The 27,334-nt window shown below is 38.3% G+C and overlaps 1 protein-coding gene across 2 annotated transcripts; it reads right to left on the bottom strand.

Moving 5' to 3' along the window:
* Positions 1 to 261: 261 nt before the first annotated feature.
* TOLLIP (toll interacting protein) lies at positions 262 to 27,047 on the bottom strand. Of its 2 annotated transcripts, XM_027702729.1 has the most exons (7): positions 26,885 to 27,047; positions 19,523 to 19,672; positions 15,494 to 15,676; positions 14,266 to 14,418; positions 12,876 to 12,966; positions 9,423 to 9,443; positions 262 to 3,711 (listed from the first exon to the last, which is right to left on the bottom strand). In XM_027702729.1, exons 1-7 carry the CDS (start codon positions 26,915 to 26,917, stop codon positions 3,497 to 3,499), a joined length of 846 nt encoding a protein of 281 aa, XP_027558530.1. In that variant the 5' UTR covers positions 26,918 to 27,047; the 3' UTR covers positions 262 to 3,496. The 2 variants fall into 2 exon arrangements, with proteins under 2 accessions (XP_027558530.1, XP_027558537.1); XM_027702736.1 differs by lacking the exon at positions 9,423 to 9,443 and having other exon boundaries at positions 26,885 to 27,046.
* Between the last annotated feature and the right edge of the window lie 287 nt (positions 27,048 to 27,334).

Below are 27,334 nucleotides of genomic sequence, written 5' to 3'. Positions count from 1 at the left end.
CTAGACCTGAAATAGTGTAATACTTTCTTGAGAAAGTAACACCTAGAAGAGTCAGAGAGGTATCTACCTGGAGAGGAACTCTTAAAATACTTTTGAGTATTTAATGTTAGTATTCCCACCAGATGGTCCCTTTAAGAACCAGTGTAATTTGTCAACTAATGTGGAACACTGAATAAAAGACATTAACTGATACTGAATTCTAGATCAGTCTATGGACAAAGACTCAAAACTGTGATGCTTTCCAACAGAGACATAATACACTTTCATTTAGATGATACATTTATTAAATTAGAATGAAAAAGTTAATGTACTTTAGAGTGCAAGAAACGTAACTGGACACTGGACCTCAATACAGAGAAACAATGTCTTCAGAATAATTACAGCATAAAACATCCTCTGTACGGTATTACATATCAACCAAACAGGCAATAATGTTTATAAGGGGGGGGAACATTCAGTACCATCAGCAGATGCAAAGAGCAGTAGAGAAGTTGCAAGGATCTAGCTAGACAAAAAATGTTCCTACCTTTAGCAAGTTGAGGCTCTTGGCAGGACTCAAAACTAAGTACTAAGAGCACTAACTTTTAGCAGACGCCTGTCTTACACAGCTGGCTTTGGCTCCAAGCTGCTTGAAGCTGTTAAGCAGAGGAGCAGCATCAAACACAGTATTACCCCATTAGCATTTTGTCAAAGGCTACAATCATGAGTGACAATTTATTCATTTAAATAAACAGACTTTCAATTCAAATACCTTAATTTCACAGACCTTAAAATAACTAAACACTCCCTGCATTTTTACATCTCTCTCAAATTCAAACCTGCCAACAAACAGCTTGACTGGAGGGATATGTATGCTGAATAGCTGAGTAGGCTTATGATTTTTGTTCTTTTTAACAAGAGAAAGTAGCATGCCTTGACATAAGAGTTTCAGCTCTAATGTTTAACTAAATAAAAGACAAAAAAACCTCACAGAACAATATTTAAGTATAGTGTAACATACTGAACTCCATTTACTGGCCATACTGCTCCTACATATCCCAATTTTTAACTCATACATGTACCCTGTTTTGCACAACATTTGCCTAGGAAAAAAATACAAACCAAAAGTAAATCTAAGAACAGGAGTCTCTCTCAGAGGCTCAGCGCCCAGTCTATGAATAAACCTGGCTGGCCTAACACTCGCACTTACCCCTCCTGGCAGTTAGGACTGAAAGGTGTTTATTCTGTGCTTGAAATGGAGCTGTAATAGGATGCAGTACAATTTACCAGCCATTAAGTTGAACCATGACCACTTGCTTTTATGAAAAGCTGTATTATGAATCCCACCGTTTTAATATAAAAATTTAAATATATACATTTTCCCTGAATTGTTCCATCCCTAGCAATTCATGCTATTTGTGTAAAAGTTAAAGCAAGGGACTCTTCACGGAGGTATCTAAGCATTAAATCCTTACCAACATTTACCCTTTTGGGTCAAGATGTCATAAAACACTGTGCTATGAAGACCAAATGCCTCTACACCTACTCAATCACAAAATTTACCATGATTGTAGAGAAGGGGAAAGACTAGTTTCTTGAAGAACACCCATTTTACTTTAGAAAACAAAAGTGTGGTGATTCTACAACTACAGCACACCAAAACTATAGCTTTGAATATCAAAAGCCAATTGGAGGATGTTTAAAGACACAGGTTTTCAATGGAAAATTTAAGATGTTAAGGGATTCATAACAAAATTTAAAACCATACATTATGAAAAGACAGCTTTAAAAGGTCAGAAACTGGGATGATTTTTGGTGCTGTATTTTAAAAGTTTCAGTACTTTAATGATATAAAAATAAATATTCATGCTCTACTGACAGTGCTACCTAAAGGCTACTTGAATGTAGGTTTGGGAGAAAAAAATAAAATCAGCTTTCCAACAGATAATAAAGAAAATATTTTAAGCATGGGACATGAAATAAAGTACAGGGAAGAAAAGAATATGGGTCATTATTCCCTATTCCAAACCTGGCTTTAATGTTCTCATGAATCACTCAAGAGCCTAGATTTCAACTGTACATTCATTTCAACTCTTGAAAATATAAAGGTCTATGGCTATTGTAGAAAGTATTTCAAATCAATCATTAAAGAGATAAAACAGCAACATTGCACATCACTGGAAAAATTAATTGGTGCTTACTATTTAAAGTGCATTATTTTACAAAAACAGACACCGCAGAAATTTATCCAACAGGCGTAACTGATGCAAACTGTAAGATTCTGCAGCTCCTAAATCAACTCTTATTTGAAAAAAATTACACTAACAATAAATACAAACAACCTCCTCTGAGGATCAGACTGTAACTCAGATATGTTAAATTGTCTCTCACAACGAATTTTATTTCCATCTGCATAATAGTAAATTGACTACAGCAAATGTAGTCTAACAAGTCACTGAGCAATTTATAATGCCATTCTAAGATCCTGAAGCTACTTTTCATGCTTATTTTAATATTACAGGAAAAAAATACAATAGTTGTTCCACTAATGTAAAGCAGTAATTTTGCTGAAATATAGGTGTAAAGAAAGAAGCCTTATAACCAGATCATAGATGTTTTTTAATGTAAGACAATATCTTTAATAATTCTTTACGGCTTCAGTCGTTTTCCAGATATAAAAATCCTTCCTTCTGCACTTATCCTTTGAAACAGCCATGGGAATGCAGAAGTAGTAGTTAGAGTGCAATTAACTGTGGGAGTACATTAGGGCTTAGTCCTGTTCTCTGCTATAGCAATACATACTGTACAAGTTAAAAGTCACCTATTAAGATTTTACAGATGCATAACAATAAATACTATGTGGGAGGACAAAGCCCCAAATGCTCACCAGAAAATACATTGCTTTGGTGCCCAATGACTAGATTGAATAAAAGATGTTCATTGCAAATACCAACAGCACGACCTAAAACATTGAGCTTATTAAACTAAAAATCTTTAATCAGAAAGGGGTGAGTGTATCACAGTAATAACTAAACATTACTGGACAAAAAGGGTCTTTCTTTTAACTTCTGTCAAAAGTAGTCTGCTTGCTGAAACCTAAATACTTTTAACAAATCAGTTGTGTTTAAAGAGCAAACCTTCCATGGAAAGATTTTTTTCCTCAGTCTAATGTACACTAGTCAACCCTGTACTGCATAGCATTACTTTGTAAGTTTATGAAAAGGAGGAGAGAAAGAAACAAAGCAGCATTACTCCCCACCCCATCAGATTACAGCCACACAGGGCACAGCTGATAGCAAAGATGCTTCACTGCTCTATTGCATGACATAAGCTAAACTAAGTATGTACAGATTGAGAAAGAAAAAGATCCAAATGTCCAAGGAGAAAAGGGGTATAATCTTTCACACCAGATGCGCTAACAGAAAGCTGTTGGGAAATTCTTCCTCTAGCTAAATCCCTGGCTTGGCAAGTAAAAATAAGTGGCATCAAGGACGGGGACTATGCAGGAAGTGGGCATCTATGATTCTTCAGTCATCTGAAGTAAGGAGTTGATAGCTGCATCCTTGTTCCCCCTCTGAGCTTCTAGCACTGAGCGGATTACTTCCCTGTCCATGTTGGGAAACATGTCCTGGATAGATTTCAGGTCCTCTTCATTACACAGGTGCTGAGGGTTGACCGCAGGTGGTGGTATTGCCATTGGTACCATGCCTGGATTACAGACTGCAGGCATCCCTGCAGGTTAAAAAGAGAAGAAGAAAAACCACGAAACACATGAGTGGAGGGAAAAAATAAAAATCAGTGATTTTAAAGAAGAGAGCAGCTCATGGCTCATCCCAACCCACCAACTTCAGCATTTATTTATTTCAACATGCACTCCAGAAGAGTGGGAAAAAAAAAAGATTGCAGAGATTATACCTATAGTGTTGTAACTGGAAAATATTTTTCTGGAACAGGTTGTCCCCCCAGAGTTGCATTCCAGAAGTTGTAAACTACAGTATGGCAACAGGTACTGGTAACAATTAGGTACATCTTGCATTAAGCAGGTTTACATATGGATCGCTAACCAAATACTGAGCTCATCACAGAAAGGTGTGGTTCGTGTCCCTCTCATCATATTTAAGTTCCAGTGTATTTATGTTGTGATGAAAAAATTGGTTTTACATCAGCAATATACATAGCTGATATTCAGAAAGTCAATGAATGCAATCTCCAGCACATTCAAAGGAAAGTAAAGTACTTTGGTCCACTAGGAGACTGGACCACACAAATTAACAATTAAAATTTTAGCAAATGTTTTTCTCTGGCTAAAGTTTCATCCAGCCTGGAAGGTCACTAAGTGGCAAAAGAGCAATGCCTATAGGGGTATACACACTGCTTTTCCCTGTCTCTCTGCTAGAGGACATTCATCTAACCTGACATTTTTTGTTAACTTCTTGCATGTCTACATGAAATCAAAGCACAGGCAGTTTATAAAGAGTTTTACAAAAATGAGTTTTAGAAAATGAGTTTTCCAATTCCTCTTAAAAGCAATCACCAGACAGAATCCCCTTTTCATCACTTCTGAAAATGGTGTATTTCATGTCTTCACTATGTAGTTTCAGATCCCTTATTATCTTAGTCCTACTCCTTTGTGTGTTACCTTCTGTAGTTCTCCCACAGTATTTCTAAGGTAGGGCAAGGAGAATTACCGGCATCTAGGCACAAACACGGCACTGCCTCATACTGAGAACAAACACTAAAACTTTATCATGCTGCTATTTGCTTTCAAGCATTTTATGCACTGTTTCAAAGACTATTTACCTGGTATTTTTATGGAGTAGTCTACAGTAATTCAAAGACCTTCACGTGCAGTAATAACCAATCAAGAAATCATCACCAAACGTGTTAGCCAAGATTTTTCTTTACACATACTTTAACACCAGCCTTAAGGTACAATTTTATTTCCTATTTACTATAAGAAGATCCTTCTGCAACCTGCTGCAGTCAGAGAGACACAGAAAACTGCTAAGTGTTTTTGTTTTGACAAATTGTCTATTAGTCTCCTTCCTTCAATTAGTTTTTTAAGAAATATGATGCACCCCATCAAAGGTCTCTTTCCATTAGCAGATGAATAATCACTTATTTTTATCGGCTCATTGGCTTTTCAAAATAGCTATTAAACCACAAGATGACCTTTATTGTATCAGAATAACGTATGATAGAAAGAATACTTAGCAAATAACATTTTCCAAATGCATCTCACAAGATGATACCCACGCACTGCACCATTCTTTTTCACATACTCATACGCCTAAAAATTTCAAGGTATGAGCTTTCCCTACTCAACCACGTCACTTATTCCTTACGTTTACCTAGTTACGTGCTTGGTTTAAAACAGTTTGTTATAGTCTTCATAGCTTTTAATCATTTTATGCAATAGAGAAAATGGTTACTTGAGAACTGTTTTTAAAAGAAATTTCACTTTGCTATCCTCCAGTCCTCTGAAAGCAAGACTAATTAAGCAATAGATTACATACTGCATTTGGTAAAAAAAAAAACAAACCTGACATGCAAGACAGGGAATGTTATCTTACCTGCATTTTCTTATTGCTCACCTTAACAGTTCGTGTTAAATTCTGAAATTATAATCTAAGGTTCCTTCTTCATAAAAAAAAGCATTCCTTCTTAAGAAGGGCAAAACCACTTTCTTCCTCCGCCCGTTATTATCTCACCTTCCAACTGGGTTTTTTTGTATTACCTTACATACATATATCTTTTTAGTCATTTAATTACATAAATGATTCTAGGTTCTCTGCTTCTTTAAAATAAAGAGCTCTCAACTTTTTACACATTTGATCTTCAAAACCTTACAACCAGTTTAGATTTAATATTTAATTAACACCCACATCCCCATATTTGGGCAGGCCTACCAATTTTTGACAGAAACCTACTTCACTGTTTTACTTCATATTTCTTAGGATTCACAGTAATAAGTACACACAGGAATAGAACGTTGCTGATTTTGTGGTTTTGGTTGGGTTTTCTCTGAGCAGCTAACAACTCCCTTTACATAATTTTTAGTTCACTTGTTTAGCTTTCTATATATGACCTTAATTACTTCCCTGTAAGTTAAACAAAGCATGAACTATTTGCATCACTGCTATTATAAACCTCCAAAATATGACTCTTTTTGAACCAGGTTTCATGTATTACTCAGAAGTAGATCAGAAGCTGCTTCTCTTCTATTGAATTCTATCTACTCAAAAATCATAACAAAGCATATGTACAACTGATAAAATTTCCAAGAGTGCCTCTCTGCAGCCTCATCTCTTTTAGCATAACGACTAAAGTACTTATGTGATTATTGCAACTATATTATACTACTTCTATTCAGACTTAACATCTAAAAAAAAAGAGCAAGGAGCAGTTTCAATACTTACCTTGTCTCTTCAAGATTTTCTTTAATCTAACTATGTAATTAGAAACATCTATACTCACTTTAACTTGTATAAATGTTTTAGCATCTCTGTGATTCTTTTTTTCTATCAGCATTGAAAATGCTACATTATAAATCAGATTCAAGGTTGGATTAGCTAAGCATCAACTCTGGCTGACAAGGTGCTGTAATGTTATATAGTTTGACTATGTGTATTTCCACTACAATTTTACCTAATGTACTCTTCCTATTTCTTTCCTCAGCTCGGACTTTTGTCCTATCTGAAGGGATGCATTACTGATTTGTAAGCATCTCCATATATATCAGTGTTCTTCAATTTTGATTTTAAAACTCCCCTAAGGAGTTTTAAAGGAACCTAGAAGCTTTAAGTCAAATGTACAGGCTGCATCTATTCAAAAAGATTCATGCTGACAACTCAGTCATGATTCATAAATTTATTACCTGCACACTGGAACCACGTCCCTGTCCCGTCCCCCGAATCACACCTCTACCAAGGACATCTAGTACCTTTTCCGCAACACCCTAAACTTTAGCTCTACTACTTTTTATGCCATTTGGACCATGGCCCCTGTAATCTTGCCTGGCACTATGCATCTGAACACATGGCAAATCAGACCATGTGTGCACTCTAGAGGCAAACCACTGTGCAGTCCTCACCAATACTGCAAATACACTTTCCCCAATAACCATATCCAGCAGCATTTCTGACTGCCTCTTCCATAACTTCAACAAACGTCAACTCATTCCTCACACCTCCTACAAACAATCTTTGTATTTAAAAGGGTTGAACAAAGATGCGCGGCCTCAAAAAAATAAAGGTGCAAAGTACCTGAAAAAACAGAGCAACAGAAGTTATGTTTTAATTTTAACACAAACTTCCCAATACTTTTAGTACGTCATCAACACCCTAAGATTATCTAACAATCAGTCTAAACTGTGTAGGAACTGTCCATACAGGAGGTCAGCTTAAAATATTAATCCAAATTAAATATGAGGCTCACTTCCCGAACACCGCAGCATCCTACAGCCTACCAATGTTTCAGTGTCTTATCAGCCCCAAAAAACAAAAATCAAGACTAGAACACAGTTTTCCTTACTGCTTTCATAAAAAAAAAATAAAAAATTATGAAGCCAGACATCTGCAGACTTCAAAAGTATTTTCAATATAAATAATCAATTTTATACACGAAATTTCTTAACTGCATTGTTTCTCACTAATGATTTTTCAAAATCCATTTTCTCAGTTCTTACAGTTTTAGAAATAGTTTATACTTCCTACAACTACACTGTATACAAATGGAAGTCAGTATCACAGTGATTTTTAATAAATACCTCCATGATAAATGCTTACTTTTCATGAAACTTAACATTCCAGCTACACAAATACCAATTTAAGAGTGGTGGGGTTTTTTTGTTCCACACTCGGCCTAAAAGCATCCATAAGTTCTGATTTCCAAAATAGTAAGACTTAAGCATAGACTTGACGAACTACACACTAGAATTTAGAAAATATCCATATATACACAGTCATTAGAGAAAGTTATCAATGCTCAGTAAAGATCTGCTTTACATATTAAAAACCTCATATCACTAGCAGGTGAAAACTGGAACTGAACGACATTAAGAGTCCACTACCAATGGAATTGCAGGCTCCTGTGTTGCCCTCAGGTATCAGGTTAAGTGTTAGAAGAATGAAGCACTGTTTTCCAATTCAGTGAAATGGCAATGGCAAACATGCTGGCATAAGCAGTGACATTCCAATACGTGAAACAACAGCAAGTCAATTGCTAGAAGCATCAATGGAAGCATCAAAGCAGAATTAACAGGGTAAACTTTTCTAACTGCATACAAGGCATTACACACTTGTAATTTTATTTTCTTTTTCAGTCAAGTGCCCTATGGTTAATCTCTTAACTCATTATTATTCTGTCCCATGTATAGACTCTTTCAGAGTAAACTCAGGAACCTTCTCAGCACAAATTGTTTCATTTAAATGAAGAAATCAGTATCACCTTTTCTAAAAGACACAATAGGTCTTAATGATATTTGCCTCAGAAAAAAACTCAGTGCTAAATATGCATGACATCTCAATTTTTTCAAATGGTGCTTCTTTGCAAGCTACTAGAAAAATTAAGCGTATGGACCCACAAAAAAATTCTAAAATGCCACTGCTCTGAATAAACCAAATATGTTGCAATAACCACAATATTTTTATTTACAGCATCTTTCTGAAATTCAGAGCATCAAGAAATTACATTATATCTCACAAGGAGTAATTGTAGAGTTTTCTGAACATTTTTGATTGAAGACCAATGTTTTATCAAAGTTAATGATGTCATAATATCTTCACACGATTCCAAATCAAAGGTGTCACAGTAAAGTAAGTTCTAAATTGAAGTAAAATTGATTTCCTGTAATATAATCTGCCTTTAAGAGTTCTAGTCAGGTGCTTAAACTTGACATGGATCTAAAACAGATGTGCATGAAAAATACACACTGATGAAAAAAAGTGTTATCTTTTAGGAAAAAAAAAAGCTTATTTGAAGATTAACAGAAGGCAACTGGCAGGTTGTCTTCTCAGTGTCATCGCAGAACTGAGTTCTTTGCTTTCAAGCTCACAAAAAGTCATGACATTACCGGGTTCTCCCTTGCAATAGCAGAACAGCTGCAAGCATAATGTTTCTCTTCTACGAAACTATGACCTAGAAGAGCTCACTGACATAAAACAGCTTCAGAAGAATATTATAACATCACATTATATCCATCAACACCATTATCACCAATTAGTGTAAGCATTACAGCACAAAGCTGAATCTTTGAAGATTTTGCAACAGGTTAGAGAGGCTTTAACAATTTCCAGGAGATAGATCAAATTGTACTATTGTGACAACCAAGTGGCAATACCTTGTGATACAGTCTGCTGTAACAATAAAGCTGTTTAGGTGAGTTCATGCAAAGACTCTTGAGTCAATGAGGATGGGAGTGAGAAAAGAGCTTGGAAACTTACCCAGTGCAAAGTACTCAAGCCCTAAAGACAGGTGAAAATGAAGGGGCAAGGGGAAAGGAATAAGACATGGGAAAGAAATATTAATCTATTTTTGAAAGGAAATTGATCATTTAGCTTCCAACAGTGAAAGTTGGATAAACTGAGGCAGTTGGGTAAAACCTAAACTACCTAATACTAAAAAAACTAAATGCTGCTAGGATTCAGTGTCTCAACTAATTTGCTTCAGCACTCTGATCAAGTTTCCTAAACGTGCTGTTTATAAAGAAGTCACAATTAGAGGAAATGTTTCCAAAATAAGTAAACCACCAGGTATTTGCAGCAAGGATTATATTTTATAGCCCACAAAGGACAACATACATTCATGGTTTTCTGAACAAATACCAATAGTGTCACAAGCTAACCCAAGAAACTCAATACGGACACCAAAAGGACTAATGTACATATAAACACAACCTTGCCTCAATGAAAAGTGATATTCTCCACTCTGACAGGACCCTGGAACACATGGGTTTTTGAGGTACTTTTCACACAGGTGTCAATAAATTAAGTACAAATAAATTTCCTATTTATCCCATGATTATTTAGCTGATAAGAAATATCATTTGCTTATTGAACTAACATTTTTTAGCTTACTGTTTCTGATACACTACTACCAAGATACTATCAGCACCAGTATATCACAATATTCTACAGCCTAAATTAAGCAATCTTTAGAAAAAGAAAAGGGAAGAGATGGTAGACAAATTCAACTTCCAGAAGAGCAACAGGATTGATAAATTTAAATTTTCGTATATTAATCTACAAATATATCATCTACATCAACTATAGTTTGTAGCAACTAGTGCTATTGTCAGAAGTTTCCAATTTTAAAAACTTTTGAAATTAATTATCATGGTGCAAGAATATTATATGGTCATTTCTGCTCTCATCACAGCTCTGTAATTAACATCTATTGCCAAATGTGAGGAAATGAGCAGCCTTCATCTGCTTACCACAATGACTCACTTCTTGCTCCTACTGTTTATCCCAGAGCAATTAGCTGCTCTGAGCCTAATTAGAAAGTTAGTTACATACGCCAAGTTTGGAATAGAAGGTTTCTGTTACATTAAAACAGCTTGGCCTTTGTGACACACCTGAATTTAACTTAACATCATCTCTCCTTAAAGCGCTGCTATTTTGGACAGTTAACAAGTAATTGTTAAACTCTCTGGATAAGCATTTTAGTCTACCCGCTATATTTCCATCATAGATAAGACTTAGATTCTAACAGCCTTGCCCAACAGCGGAATCCCCTCTGTTTCAGATATAATAAACTATTCAGTGATGCTCTTCCACTCTTCTGAAGGAAAACAAATAGAACTTGCTTACTTACTACACTCATTTAGCTGGGTAGGTAAAAAAACTGAACTAAAAAGATGCAAAGAAGATAACCATATTCCTCTGGAACATACTGATGTCCTACCATTGCCCTTCTTGAAGCAGTTTCAAAAGAAAAGAGAAAAAATGCTGTACAGCGTTACAAAGTGTGCCAACAGAGCAGGCCCAGAAGATACAAACAATTCAGTTGGGCAGGGAAGGCCAATAGTTTTCATACACCTTTCTGAAAGTGTTTACAGAATCCAGGAGGAGCATCTAGTTCAGTATACAGAAAACATTTTAAAAAACTCCATGTCTTCCAAGATGCACTACTGGTTTCCTTTGTAATTTGAAATTACTTTTATTAAGCCGTTATATGTGTGACGCAATTAAAGTTACTTTACAACTCCAAACCTAAACATTCATCTAATTATTACTAGTGGGTCATTGATTAGAAAATAAGTCAAAGCTTTAAAACTCACAGTACTTTGGGAAAATTTGATTATGTCCACAGAAATTCTAGAACAGCAAATACAAAGCACAGTAATATTTTTAAAAATTTCAGAAATATTAAATATAGGGCAAAGGTGGCTTGTTAGAAGTCTGGTATTTATAAAGTCAAGGAAGTACATTCAAGCTTTCCCAGAACAAAAAAAAAGGTCAAATCCAGGGGTGGAACTATCACTTGAAAAATATTATTTATTTCTTCACTTGTGCAAGTAGAAAGTACTCTCAAGATAAATACAAAATTAACAGAACATCAAGATCTGAACATAAGATATACCATAGTACTTGAAAAACAATTTTGAGGGTCTTGTATCAGTTTTATCTGTTGCGTTCTATGTCTACTTTCAATTATACCTGAAAGTAGTCTCTGCTTCATTCCTTTTGTTTATATTCTCTCTGGCACAGAAGTTTTGCAATATTATATGAATAGTCTCATTTTGATCTATTCTGTAGCACCTCCTACTATATCTTTTAACCATATGTAAGATGACTATGTTTGAAGCTCACTACAGAAGGTCTGGTTTACCACAACAGGAACACCCTTCAGAATGCACACCCAAGTTAAAAGCAATTCACTGGCAAAGCAAGCAAGACTTAAAATCTTAAAAGCACTTTAGATGAAGCAAACTGCGTGTTTTTATCAGGGAATAAAGTATGCTGCCAAACTTTTCCATGTTTTGCTCTAACTTAACTCCATAAAAATGAAACAGGAGGTAGGATTTCTAAGTTACATATCCAGTCTTCTGTTGATGAGACTTGCTTTTACAGAGAATGGAATTTTAAATTCAATCATGCCCTAGTCTTACAAAAGAAAAATAAAATGTATGTACATCACTGTTGTACCAGCCCTTTGCACTGCAATTATGTCCCACACACTCTACCACTCATTCGTACACTTGCATGCAAAGAAATGAAAAATAAATAAATTTATCTCTTATTTTCCCTAAAAATTACACATATTACTGAATAAATCCATACAACAAACCAGAGATTTTAAGAGCCTATATGAAACACAGACTCAAATGAACTTTACTTATCAGTTACCTAAGTAGGGCAAATTCAAGCTTATTTACATACTTAAAAATTTTCATCTTTGACAGAAAAATCACAAAACCTACCTTAACACACCTTTTCTCTAGAAGTCCAAAACTCACTTTGAACCAACCAAGAGCACTGACAATACCTGCTGCAGCTCATTCTGATGTATTTACGTAACTACCTCAGAGCTCCCTAGCACTCTTCATTCACTGAGCTCTACACCTCACATGCGGTGGAGCAAGTTTCCAACACAGCATCTTCAGTGACCTGACCTAGGTCTAAAATACTCAGAAAGAGAAGCCTTCAAGATACTTGTTCCAACTTGATAGACATTTTAACCTCATGCAGCATCCTTAAACAGTGTACAAGACTGAAAGCAGACCTACACTTAATTTGCTTCCTCTTCTCACAAAAATGTGTCATGGGAAAAGTAGTCAAGGACAAAATCATTTATAGCTCCCTGCACGTTCTGAAGATGGGATAAATTTGGTATTTATTTCTGAGAAACCCTTCATCTGAAAGTTTCAGAGTCTTCAAGGAGAGAAAACATACCTGCTATAGGCACATATCCAACTCCTTGCTGATATACAGTGGGCATCAGGACCACTGGCTGGGGCTGCATCATCATGGCAGCTGGCAAAGACTTGACACAAAAAGCACAGATTAGAACAACTCAAGAAATTGCAAAAACCCCAAAATCATCAATTAAAACTGTCTGCAAACAAGTCATCACATTGCAGCTCCATGTCCAATATTACAATATCATTATGCTAAGTGCTAATATAGATCAAACAATCCCTAGCAAATTAACTGAACTACCAACTTTTAAGTGACAATTTGCCTGTAAATCAATAAAATCACATCATGTCAAAGTACCTTTTGCAAGAGTATGATAAAATTTGTCACTAAAATCTTGTTACTGAAGCAAATTATTTTAAAATACAGGTTCAATCAGCTTTCATGCCTTATTCTAGCGAAATGAATATACAACATATCATAAATATTAGAGAAAATCTGAATTTTATTCTTATTTTTTATTTTTAAAAGCAGTATCCTGCTCTTAGAAGCAAAACTGAGTTTCAATCAATTATTTCTGAGGTAAACCAGTCCTTTAAAGAAAATGTCAATTTAACCCCATTCCCTTTTACTACCACAATTCAGTTCAGTTTTATCCTTGAAAATATTAAAAGGTCCAATTCTATGTACAGTACATTCATGGGGAGACAGTTTTCAAGGTTCATTACAAACTTATTTTTCTTAGGGGTAACAGAACAACTGTTCAGATCTGGGGCAGAATGTGAATTTCAAACAGCAGCCACCATCTGTTCCCAGTTGTGCATTCAACAGCAGCCTGGAACTTCTGACAATGTACAAGTGCAGTAGGAAGCGCTCAGGGCTGCACATGCTACATGTTATCCAACAGCTACTTAATACAAAGGTGACAGATAAGAACACTCCATGAGCTGCTTAACAGACCCGTGTAAGTCAGCAGTTCATAACCAGCAGATTCAAATGAACAAGAATGGAAGTAAAAAACAATGTTGTCTGAAAGATCATTCAAATTATCCAATAAAGACCTAAGACAGAGAAGAGTTTCCATTATCTTTCTTTTAAACTGATATGAATTTCTTAAGATTGGTGGTGGGGGCAGGGGGAGGTATCGGCACTGGGTGTAATTCCTAAACAACAGGAATAAGCTGAATTTTTGTAATTGCAGAACAAGATAAATACTCATCTACCACCTCACTAAAAAGTATTTATTGCCTTAACTAATATGTTTGACTGCTATTCCCAGAGTTAGGTATAATTATTTTAAATGCTAATAGACACAAACACCCAGTATGGTAAAACAGAACTACTTCTACTTCAGTGTAGAATACCTCCTTCCCGCTACTTAAGAAGCTTCTCTCCCTTCCTCCTCCCAACCTCAAACTTGGCTTACCGTGTATGACATAACCAGATTAATCATTCCTTCCTTATCATCACCTTGCCTTCCACTCAGGCTATACCACTCATCTTCCACATTTCCTTGTTTCAGAGACTCAGGAATTGTAATGTGTGTCCAAGCGATGCGGTCATCCATTGAAAAGGCTCGCTGGAATATAATTTAAAAAATATTATCAAGTTAATTGTCCTACAAAAACCCCCAAAACAACTTAAAATTACTCTTGACTAACACTTCAGTTTTATGCTATTTAATTTTGTTAATTTTTATTCCTTTTGAAACTACTGAAGTGTCAGTAAATATTTTGGCCACCTCCTTTCCAATAAGGATGAATGATCCTTTTAATAAATGGGATTATAGGTTGATTGCAGATATTTAATAGCAAGAAATTGAAAGCCTGAAGCAGAACACTTCCAGAAATACAACACACTAATATCAGCATAGTCTGTGTGAATCTTATGACATCACATCAGAGGCCATTACATGAATGCAAACAGCTTCTCTTTACTACTATAGGCTGTGAACTCCAGTAATTCAGGAGCAGATACAAGCACTGATCTGCCATCCCTGCTGCAGCAATGAAACAGGCACTTGAACCTTAACAAGGAAGCCCACAAAAGAGCATCCAAAAGCCTCACTTGTGTAATGAGCACACAGCTGCTGCAGTGACATGCATTACATAAGAGGCAGCAAAAAATAGGCCAACTGTAAGACTTTAGCCTCAGTTGTAGCCCCCTAGTTTCTTCTAATAAATCTTAGTGACTGCACACAGTCTATATTTGACAGTTTTATCCTCAGCATTTCCAAGCTTGGGAAAGCGCTTCCAAGCTCATCCTAGGTTAGAATAACACTGAAGAGTTTTTGAGTAAAACAGCATTGTACAAACAGGTGATTTTTAACAGGGACAGTGCAGAATAAAAGGCTGTGGGGCATTCTGATAGGCAAGAGGAGCTTAAATACCACTCAGACATCTTTTGCTTCTCTTCCTTTGCAGGCAACTCTGCTGGTGGTGCCTCTACCAAAGGAAAAATAATAGTTCTGACACTCTTGGGGAAGAGTAAGGTCTTATGCATTGCTGCTTTTGGCATTCTGAAAAATTTTCATCATCTCCCAGAGAACACAGAAATTGTTTTTGGTAACTCAATGCTTTTTTGCAAGGTTTCACCCAAACCTCAGTCCAAATAGCAGATGGAGAGAGGTAGAAAAAACATATAGCAGTTCTGACCTCATCAAATATCTCTAGATAAAAAGAGTCCACACCCGGGGGAACAGTGCACTGAATAACTTTGTTCCAGCGGGGGTTCTTGGCTCCATTATGTGCTGTGGGAGTTTCATACACAGCATAGCCCAGCCGTATTCGACAATACGGATCCATGCGCGTCATTCCATAGTTCTTTGCCAGTTTTGCCTGAAAAGAAACACAGTAAGAATATAATATTGACATAAACTTGAAAATTTAATTACTATTAGTTCACAATAAGAATCAAATATTGAATAAAGGACTACATTCAATTATGTGGTAGACAGGAAGGAGGGGAAAAAAAAGTCCAGAAAAACAGCATTCAGATTAAAATATAAACCAATGACACCATTAAATGTCTGGGGCACCTTGAAAAGGGATCACCTTTTTAGCTTGTCTGTTGTAGATAATACACATTTTCACCATAGCTAAAATAAGTTGCTTCGCAATAAAGCAAAAGATACACAATTACAAGGAAACAGTAAAAAGTTCAGTTTTTCCCTAGATATGTGCTCTCCAACATACAATCACAAACATAATGAGATAGGTATCCTGTTCTCTTTCACTGAAGTTCTTTTAAAGGACGAAATGCAAAAATCCAGTAGCTTCAAGAACATCACACAATACAAAAGCACAAACTGCAAAAGCAGTTCAATTGAGGTAAACTTCAGGAGATCATACCTTCAGCATGTGCATTGGATAATATTTAATTCAGTGGACAACTAAAATCCTAACATTACTATAAAAACAGATGGTATGTAGATCCAACATACTTTTGCTGTAACATCAGGAGACTAGAACAGAACAAGTTGAAGACAATCCTGAACACAACACCGAATACTGTTCCACAGCTGTGCCAAGCAGAAGCTGGGCTCTTTGGACATGCTGTTTCTCTGACCTGTACTAAGCAGCCTATAGTTCTTTTCATAGTAAGAGAAGTGACAAACCATGGTGCCTAAAGGTGCCTCCCACCTACAGGACAGTTTACAGAATTCAACAGTTAAGAGGTGCATAACATTTATCACAAGTGCTGCACCTCAGGCTTGGAAAGCCCTTTTCTCCTTCAGGACGTGCTGGTTCAGCAATTGGTACACTACAGCTTGTGAGAAAGGTCTCAAACTGTTTCTCGTAAATGTGAACTTAACAATTAAAGTAGGAAAGTTGGCACCTAAATTACCCACTCTCTAGACTCTGAAGTCGTGAGATCAAGTAGCTTATCATAAAACTCTTTCAAAAAGAAAGGCAACAATCAACAATGCTTAGACAAACTCACCATCATTCCTATCTATCTGCACGAAAAAAAGCACAAAAACCTTCCCAGGAAGTTTTTCAGATCTTCCACCAGTTTATTAGTAACAGAACTAAGGCATTCTGCTTGTTATAATTTATCAACACATACTTAAATACAAAATACTTCAACCAGCTTTTCACCTTCTATAGGTTAACTATACTGTGGCAAGTCTTCTATCCAGAATGCCATTTCTCAATATGCAGCCAAGATTCCATAGCATTCCTGCATAAACTCCCAGACAGGGACAGAAGAATATCTCTTGGGATACCACAGGGTTGTACTGCCATTCTGAAGGACCTTGACAGGCTGGAGAAGTGTGCAGACAGGAATCTCAAAGTTCAATAAATGAAAATGCAACATTCTGCCCCTGAGAAGGAACACCCACATGTACAATGGCAGACCTGGCTGAAAAGTAGCTTTGAGGAGAAGGACATTGAAGGTCTTCGTGGACACCAAGTCAGAAATAAGCCAGCAATGCTCCCTTGGAACAAAGATAAGCAGTGTTCTGGGCTGCATTAGGAAAGCACAAATAGCAGATCAAGGAAGATCCCTTCTACTCAGCACTGGGGAGACCATGCCTGCACTACTGTTCTCTTTAGTTCTGGGCTGCCCAGTAGAAGGCATGGTCACTTCTGAATGAGTCCAGCAAAGGGCCACTAAGGGTTTCACAGAATCACAGAACACCTGAGGTTGGACAGGACCCCTAGAGATTGCTTAGACCAAGCTTCCTACTAAAAGCAGGGTCAAATGCTCAGGGAAAGTTCTGAGTGTCTTCATTGATGGAAGCTGCACAAGCCTTTTGGAACTTATTCTGATGTTTGATGTATTTCCCTATAAAAAGGTTTTTCATATATTCAAATAAGAGTTTGCTGTATTGTAATTGGTGGTCACTGCACCTCTTGTCCTTTCTCTAGATAGCACTGAAGAGAGCCTGTCTTCTTCATAAATACCTGATGGCAGGGACTACTTGTTGGTAAGATTCCCCTTAAGACCGTTCCATGAGTCTCTCAGCCTTTTCTTGTATTTAACATCCTCCTTAATCCTTGATTAAGGCAGTGGCCGGGGGGGGAGGCGGGGCATAAGGATGGGATGAGGTTTGGACTAAATATACTCCAGAGGTCCCCTCTAACCTCAGCTATCCGGTGATTCCATAACAAGTGGTTACTTACAGACATGGCATTAAGAACAGCCATTAAATTTTAATTCTTAAGAAAGATAAAGGTTTTTTTCTTGTCTGCATAAGCAATTAAAAATAAACAAGAATTGAACCGATAAAAACCAGTATTAACTCCATCACTTTACCAATGCAAACAGGAATCTGGATGTTTCTGTAACACAACCACTCAAAGCAAGATTGAAAACTTCTTGAACACTCTACTGTCTCCTCCCTTTATCTGCTTCAGGGATTTCTACTATCTATATCTGTACTGATTGGATCAATATCCCATGACAAAAAGCACTTCAAGATGACGAAGCACATACTCAAAGATGAACAACCTATGGAGAAGCACACAACTTGCCAAAAGCTGCTAGGGAGTTAAGAGACACATGGCATGTTGTTTGATAAATGTTTTGTTTCCTTATATGCCTGAGGTTTAACCTGAATCATCTACTCCTAGCTCTCAAAAAAAATTATACCAAACATACTATACTATGCTCTAAAGTGGTAACATTTTTCTGCTGTTCAAAGTTGCAGGCTTCCAGTCTTACACTTCTCTGAACACACACTGGGAAATCCATCAGAACTATAAAGAGGATTGTAATGGAATGCAATGAATGAGTTCCAAGTGTCTAGGCTTCAGAATTAATAAACTTTGAAAAAGCACTGCCCCCAGTTTTCAAAGGAAAGATATCAGCTGGAAAGGAGCACTGAAAAACACAGAAAGAACCGACCAATACCTCTCTTGCTGAGAGATTGTATACAGGTTTACTCCCCAGTAAGGACCTCACCATGGAGCTGTAGCCATATGTGTACTATTCCAGCCTTGGTGCTAAATTTGAGGGTAAATCTCTCTTTGGTATGCTTTTAGAGTGATTGAAAGACAGCACTTGTAAAGAGGTGTAGTAAGTTAGTAAGAAGGACATCAGGTATGCTGATGTAGATAAAAAGAATTGTGTTATGACAGACAAGTTTTGAAACCTGAAATTTTACACACAATGAATGCAGTAATACAGTACTGCCAAGACATGAAAGAATGTGTAAAAAGGGAAAAGAAGAAGTAGAAAATAAAGAGCTAGGACTGTATAGCTGTATAGTTGTGATCAATTAAAAAAGTCTGGAGAAAGCACTGAGAAAAACAGCAAATGCATTAGAAGAAATGGGGATGGAACAGAGCAGACAGTTAAGGAAAAAACATATAAGGCAACCACAGTTTCCTACAATATTCTCAAAATTGTTAATATCTTCCAATAGTAAGTGTTTCTACAGGAAGCCTTCTTAACAGAAGATTTCAGAAACCTGTTCACTACAAAAAAACCCCATGAGTTTATTTCATTATGTGCTATAATAGCAAGGTTTACAGGAAATTGCTGCATCAGGAAGCTATGAAACATGAAACTGGACATGAAGCTACAAAAACCTTAGGAATTACTCATTCCCTTTTACAAGTAAGTTAGTAACTTGAATTCCAATACAAAGTCTTTTCATGGCCACTGATCAAAAAAGATTAATTGTATTAATTACTTAAAATTACTTAATTTTCCAAAGATGGCACAATTCATACCTGTACTACAGTAATGCTGAGTCTTCCTACTGTACCCATTGGTCCTCCATACTGTAACTGCTGAGCTGCCTGGGCATCCAGCTGGATTTGCTGTTGCTGCTGCGTTGGGGTAATGCGAAGAAAATCTTGAGGAAGTTCACCAACATACACCTTAAAAAAGAAAGAGGAAGAAGGGAAAAAATACTTCAAAGGTGAGTTTTCCACATTTAGAACGAAAAAGAAAAGAATATAAATCAAAGTGTATCAAATTCAGCTGGATTTAGTCTAGTTTTGACAGCATGAACAAAAAACCAATAAAATGACAAAACTCCCAACTCATGTAGAGAATGTTCTCATACTCACCTTCATAACCACTAAATTCCAACGTAAGCCTCTGAAAAAATGTAGGACACACAGAGCCAAAGCTGCTCTGCAACTAAACATTTAAGTAGTCCATACAAATGTCAGAGCTACGAAGTTTTGCATCATATTCACATATGATATCTGATGGCACCCAGTTCTTTCACTCACATTGCATCCAAGTATTCCTGTGTCAAGACATAGCACACTGCTTTCATTTGAAAAGGTCACTTTCACAGTCACCTTCAAGACAGATTGTAGAAACAGTATTTCCTATGAATCCTGCAACAGAATAAAGATGCCCTAATGATTTTCCAATGTTAAACACGGCCGGCTTGCAACTAACCTTGGCGACAAAATTCCACCACACTCAAAACAATAATGGAGAAATTAAAACTCTGGTCTATCAAGAGGATAAGTCATGACAGAATGTATACTAGAGGACCTCCACCACACGAGCCAATATGAATCAGCACTCACCATGTATTTTCTGTTAGCTTTACAGTAAAAGAAGGGAAAGTTTCTATCTATTACTTGTCAGTTCAACGACTCAGGTTGTTTCTAGATTTTAAATGCTTTGGTGAACGTTATCAATAACACACTTAGAGAGAGCATCGTTTTAAACTAACACACATACTGTAATAACAAATTTTAAAAGACAAATAAAGTGTAAAGTAGCATAGAAAATTTATAATTAAGCTGTACTTATTTCTGTTGTCTATAGAGTTGTTTACATATTTAATAGAGAACTGTCTACCTCATGAAGACAAAGGACAACGCAATTTCTCATGTTGCAATCCTAAGCAATATTACTCAATTGTCTGTCTGGCAGATGCATGCCTACAGAACATAATTTAAGACGTTAACAGGCCTCGAGGACATAGCTTTTCAAGATTAGACAGCATTGGCATGTCAAGATTGTATCTTGGAGATAGAAACTGAAGCTCTTGCCAAATCACATGTTGCATGACTATTCTGTATGACTATCTGAGAGCCTCGGAATCCTGGCAACAGTGGGTGTCATATGCCAGAAAGGAAGTTTATCTAAAAAGCTCAGGAAGAAGCACTGAAAGCCTGCTACCAGGCTGTTGGGAGGGAGAGAGGGCAATCAGTTTTGCTTACAAGCATCTTAAAATTTTACCATTAAAATCCTGAGCAGTTTTAGTTTTAAAAAGTGAGAAGAAAAAAAACAGGGGCAGACAGAGAAAACTAAGCTAAAAGTGAATAATAAAAGAAAGCTTATTTAAGTTTGGCTGGAAATCACATGTGAGCTGGTAACAGCCTTCTCATTAGAATACATATCATTAAAAAGGAGTTGGTTTTAAAATAAAGCATAATCCATTTAGGTAAGATTTGAAATGACACCAGAATTTATCAAAGAAATGGCATTCACAACACAGCAGGTCCCCCTCTAGCCCTAGTCCTAAAGGATGTTTCAAATCTGTTATTATTAGCATCTCTAGGAACAAATATCATAAACACTTCCTGTAGTCAGAAGTTGTGGCTGCAGCCCAGAAATCTCATTTACATATATGCAAGCTCCCTCTGTCAACGTCTCAGAAAACAGGACAGCCTCTTTTATCTCTACCACACTAATGTGGACACTGGAAAGCTCAAGTCGTTCACAACATAAGTCTAATAGTATCTTTCTCTTTTTTGGATTTTATTTTATATAAGTCAGCCAAATACTGCTCCAAAATAATATAAACAGTCTCTGTACTGAGGTTCAAAAGGGACAAAAAAGTCTGTAAGGGAGACCAAGGTTTTCATACAGCATCTAAGCTAATTTTAGGTCATTCAGTTACCCCATACAAAGCTATATGCTTATCCTAGAATTGCAGAGCAGACTCACATAGAAACTAAAACCAGCTAGCGTTAACTAAATTCTCAAAAGATCTGAGTGGTAAACCCTTCGAAAAGGAAGAGTGGGGAACAGGAGATGCAAACACTCTCATTTTAAACATTCAGTTCTGACATCTAGAAGACAAGTCCTGGTGATACAGTCTGTAAAATACTTAGGAGAGATGTTTATTGAGGAAAATACACTATTCTGTATGTCCTTATGCTAATTATCAGTTGATTCCACATTGATGGCAACAAATACTGCAACCTTTTTATCTGTAAGGAGATAGGCCAATTTACATCTTCCTCAAAGCATTTAAAAGCAGGCACATAAGTGCCACCTCCACTAAAAATACAAAGTTACATAACCAGCATTCAACCAGTTTTTGTTTTTAACGCAAGGAGAACATACGAGACAAGCTTGGATCACTGATCCTACTCCACAATCACTTTAAAACAAATGCATTTCCCTCTACCATAATGGCATTTAAGAAAGAATGTGAAATTCAGACACATTCTGTCACTAAATGCAAAACAAAAAATGAATTTCATTTAGCAATAGAACATGGATAGGACTACAATTCAGAAGACAAATGTTTAAGAGGCATTCATAAAAAATAAGCCTGCTTATAATTACTTCCTAATAAACTTTATTGACAGCATTGCATATCAAAAATATGCATTATCTAGAAACAGAATAATATTGCTTTTCCTATGTGCTACAACCACCTGAGAGGTAGTTTTGAGGATCTTCAAAGTGAAAAGCTGCAGGTATAAAAACTCCATCTCAGCTTCTTCAAACTGAAGGCAGTGTGATATTCTACAGCTATTTGAAGTAACTGAGGACGGGGGTGTCTCAGTCTCACCTCCCTGTTTCTTGTACAACATCAAATGGGGCAAATAGTTGCAAAGTATGTTAGTGCAGAAGGATGATCAGAAGAAAGTGAAATAAGGTTTGGAAGTAAAGGGAAGTGGAGGGAAGTCATCAGAACCCTGAACTCAGTAACTGATCATGCAAACTGATCCCTACAAACAGGAGGGAAAGGGAACACAGTGCCAAGGACAACCACAAATGCCCTAACTTACGGAACCATTTGCCCAGACACAATGCATTCAGGGAAACAACTAAGGTTTCCACACCAGCAACTACCAAGGAAATCTAACATGAAAATTCCTTGAAACATCACAGAGCTTTAAACACCTAACTGCTCAAAAAAGTTCTAACCATTCTCCTTTAAATGGTTTTACTGTCTTTAAGAAAGAAAAAGTGAATGAGACAGAATTTTGAACTACTATTCTATGTTTTGCACACTAAATAAAAAATTGGTACCAGATAAGATGCATCCAGAGGTTCTGAAAGAGCTGATATTTGTTCAAGGCTGCTCTCTAACATCTTTGAAAGGTCACAGAGATTAGAGGAAGGGCCCCACAGCTGCAGAAAGACAAATCTCATACCCAGCTTTCAAAAGGGTAAGAAGGATGACCTGAGGAACCGCAGGCAGGTCAGCTTCACTTCAGTCACTAAAAATTTTATAGAGCAAGTCCTTCTGGAAGACATTTCTTGACACACAAAGAAAAAAAAACCACCAAGGACTAGGAATAGCCAGCCTTTAACAATGCTTTAAAACGAAAAAAGCCTAATGAGCCATCTGCCTTCTACAATAAAATTACTGGAATATGTGAATAAGGAAAGAGCAGAAAAGTATCAAAGCCGAGTCATTACAATCCAAATGGGTTGCATGGATGAAAAACTGGTTGAGGCACTGAGATCAGAAGTTAAAGTTCAGGGGTGAATGACATTGGAGGCTGGTTAAAGGTGAAATTTGTCAAAGGTCTGTACTGACGCTAACTTACGTGTCTTACCAGTTTTGAGGGGGACACCAAATTTGGGGAAAAATGACTGCTATATTTGAGGACAGGACCAACTAGAGAGAGAGGAATTCGCTGGCAGGAATCCTATGAAATTCAACACTTGCAAAGTCCTGTACTTTGGACAGAAAAATCCCTGGCACCAGTACAGACTGCGAAACAACTGGCAGGGCTATACCTCTACAGAGGTGAAGAGCAAGATAAACACGGATGAGCAGAGCACTCTTAGAGTATGAAGCCTAACAGCAGACTCCACTGCAGCAACAAGAGCCCAGCCAGTGGGCTGAGGAAAGCAATGATTTCCCTTTACTCAGCACTCATTAGACCACATCTGGAATACCATGACCTGTTCGGGACCCAGCAGTATTGAGCTTGAGGAAGCCCAGCAAAGACCCACCAAGCACCAAGACGGCCCATGAAAAGGGCTGGAGCACAAAACTTGTGAGGTCAGGCTGAAGATTTGTATAGAGTATGAGAAACTTAAAATGCACCTTGTAGCAGCTTTCCAGTATCTACGAGGAGGTCATTGAGAAAACAGAGCCAGGCTCTCTTCTGAGATGCAACACAAGAAGAAAGGAGATCTCAGCTGTCAAACTGAAACGGAGGAGATTTCACGGGAAATAAACAGGGGTAACTATGGTATACAAACATGAGTTAAAAATTAAAGATAGAATGAGTGTCCATATGACATCTACATCTATCCCTGGAGAAGAGAAGGCTGCAGGAAGACCACAGAGCACCTTCCAGTCCCTAAAGGGGCCTACAAGAAAGCTGGAGAGGGACTTTTGACCAGGGCCTGTAGAAAAAGATATCAAAGTTTTGAAGAGTCTCAAGACAAAACTCATCAGAGTAGTGATTATTAAGGAAATCAGGAGCAGAAATCTATGTAGTCCTAGCTTGGTATCTGATCTAATTTTAAAGACACATTTGCCAGCACAGCAAATGCAGAGTAATTTTGGGTATGACTGGCTAACCAAGGAATCAGAAATACAAGGTTTTGGTGGCTCAGTCTTAACCTCAAGCCTGATCAAACTGTTTATTAATACTCCCATTTGTAAAAGGTATCATTTAGCAGTCCTTACATATTCAGCTATAGTGTGTAAAAGACAGAACTGTTCTCTCCAGCACTAAACAAAAAAATGTTTCCCAATCCTTTAGCACCATTTAGTGGCCATTCATTTGTAATGCAGTTGCATATACAGACACAAGTAGAAATCTATCTTCCTCTCTAGAGAAAATTAGGAAAGGCTGGCATGTATCATATCAATACCCTTAGCTGTGAATGGCTGCTTAATATTGCATAATTTATTAATTAATTTGAAAACATTCAAACCTCTAAAGTGGGCAAAGAAGAAAAGCATGCACAACAATGTTAGGAACATATTAAAAAAAGAAACCCAAAGCCTGAAATCCAGAAAGCCAAAGTCGCACACGATAAATCATCACACACCTTTCCATTTGCCAGGCTTCAGTCAAGTTTAGGAAACAAAAGATTGCCAACAGATTACACAGGAGTACCTGGAAAACTGTAAAACAAAACATCTAGAAAAATAACATTCTATGTCTGAGATGCAGCTCCCTTAAAAAATTTAAGAAAGACTAGGCAGTTATGATATTCAAACATGATGTTTAAGAAGTTGTGGCACTTAGTGCCATGGTCTAGTAACCACGGTGGTAGTGGATCAAGGGTTGGACTTGATGATCTCAGAGGTCCTTTCCAACCTAGCTGATTCTATGATTCTATGTTCAAGAAGGTTCTCACTAAAACTTGTCTAAGCCCAGGAAGTTTCACCAAGCCAAAACAAGCAGATATCGAAAGTACTCCAATCAATGCCAACAAGGTGTTTAGCACCATAGGCAAGCAAAACTTGTCCCGCAAAGAAATGCCACTCCAATTCAGGGATAGAAACATCGGCACAATTTCACATCTCTGCAAATCAGGACTACTGTTCACCTTCGGTCAAACCGTTCTGTTTGTAACCAAATCCCTCAATATCCCCAACTCCCTCTAAACATAAAACTAAAGGATAACTAAAAGTGAAGTTCCTATTAAACAGACTCTGACTATTTTCCAGGAATTTATATTATTTGGAGCTTTTTTGAGTGAAATCTGTTACATATTGACTGAATTGTATTTGGGTGGAACCACACACACGTCAAACCTTTGGGCATAGCAACTGCCTAAGTCACCACAGATTCAACAAGAACAGCAGTTGTTTTTTAATGATACTAAAATGAGCAACAAAAAAATGAATTTACTTTTTTACCTTAATTCTCCACTTAAAACTTTTATTCCAATCATCATCACAATTAATTGTAGAATTAATCTATTCTAGAAGGCCAGACAAATAAGGCATTTTAAGGAATTAAAACCGATGATCATATAATATTACTGTCGCAAGATAACAACAGACAGCAACGCAGTTCTTCAAGATTAGCAATTTCATAATTCACCTCGCTGGTCTTTCTGCGAGGCTCTGTAGATGTACCAAAACAGTAGCTGTTTCTACAAAATAAAACACAGCCGTTTAAACTGATTGTCTAAAAAAAGTCTCAGTTCACCTTCAAAGCAATATCATACTGTCAATTACTACCAGATCCTTCCGGACAGGAAGCAGCACATCAGTCGAGAGCTGATGCTGTACCCCACACGGCGGAACATCCCGGTATGATGCATGGATATCCCTGGGCAAAACCAGACAATAACATATTCCCACTAAATTGTGAGCACCATCTCCCAGGAGGCTGTAAATTGTTTTTACGACTGCTCAGCGCCTCCCGTCCAACACGCACGCCTACATCCCACACTAGATGCGTCGTTCCAGCCCTTAGGCGGCGGTTCCAGGGACAGAGGTCCGACTGTGCTCCGCGAGCACAGGGAGCTGCGCTCCGCTTCCAGGGGAAAGCGCTTTAGGTCCGGTTTAGTTTAAGCTGCTCCCTGCTCGGGAAGGCCTCTGGAGAAAGAAGGGGCAGAACAGCCGCCTCAAGTCCCATGCGCAGAGAGGAAGGACTCTCCCCTCCCCCGAAGCCTCTTCGCCCGGCGGGGAGCCGGGAAGAGAGGCAGACTTCCCTCCCCTCGGCCCCCGGCAGAGAAGAAGAGAGGGCTTTTCCTGTCTCCCCTCCGCCCCCGTCGGAGCGGGGGCAAGGCGGGACACACGGAGTCTCGCTCGGAGAGCGGCGCAGCAGAGGCCGGGCCGGGAGGGCTGGACGGCGCAGCCCATCGGGGTCGCTCCGAGCCGGGCCTCGCCTGCCCCGCGCGGGGAGCGGTACCGGGACATGGCCCCGGGCGGGCCCCGCGCCTGCAGCACTCACCGGGCCCCGCTGGGTGCTGACGGTGGTCGCCATGGCGCCTCGTCGGGGCCGAGACCCTTCCTCCTCTTCCTCCTCCCGCCCCGCCAGGCCGCCGCTCCCGATCCCGGTGCCGATCCCGATCCCGGCGCCACCCGTCAGTCAGCGCGAGCCGCGCGTCACCTGACCAGCCCGCCCCGCCCCCGGGGGCAGCGCAGCGGCGCCCTTCTGCGCACGCGGCTGTCCGCGCGACGGGAGGGGCGGGGAGTCCTCCTGCGCATGCGCAGTTGCGCGCTGCGGCCGCCGCAGCGGAGCGCGGCCCTGCGGAGGCGTCGCGGCCGGTAGGGGGCGCTGCGGCGCCGGCGGAGCAGATGAGGCGCCTCAGGCCGCCATCTTGTGCCGGGGGCGTTACTCCCGCCGGCCAGGGCGCCCCGCGGGCAGGGCGGCTGTGCGGCTGTGGGTGTGGGGGGCCCG

This window comes from Neopelma chrysocephalum, unplaced genomic scaffold (genome assembly GCF_003984885.1).
Source record: "Neopelma chrysocephalum unplaced genomic scaffold, ASM398488v2 Primary Assembly neopelma1_24, whole genome shotgun sequence".
NCBI classification, from domain to species: Eukaryota; Metazoa; Chordata; class Aves; order Passeriformes; family Pipridae; genus Neopelma; species Neopelma chrysocephalum.
Note: the sequence above shows the minus strand (reverse complement) of the source record. Positions and strands in the feature narration are given on the sequence as shown.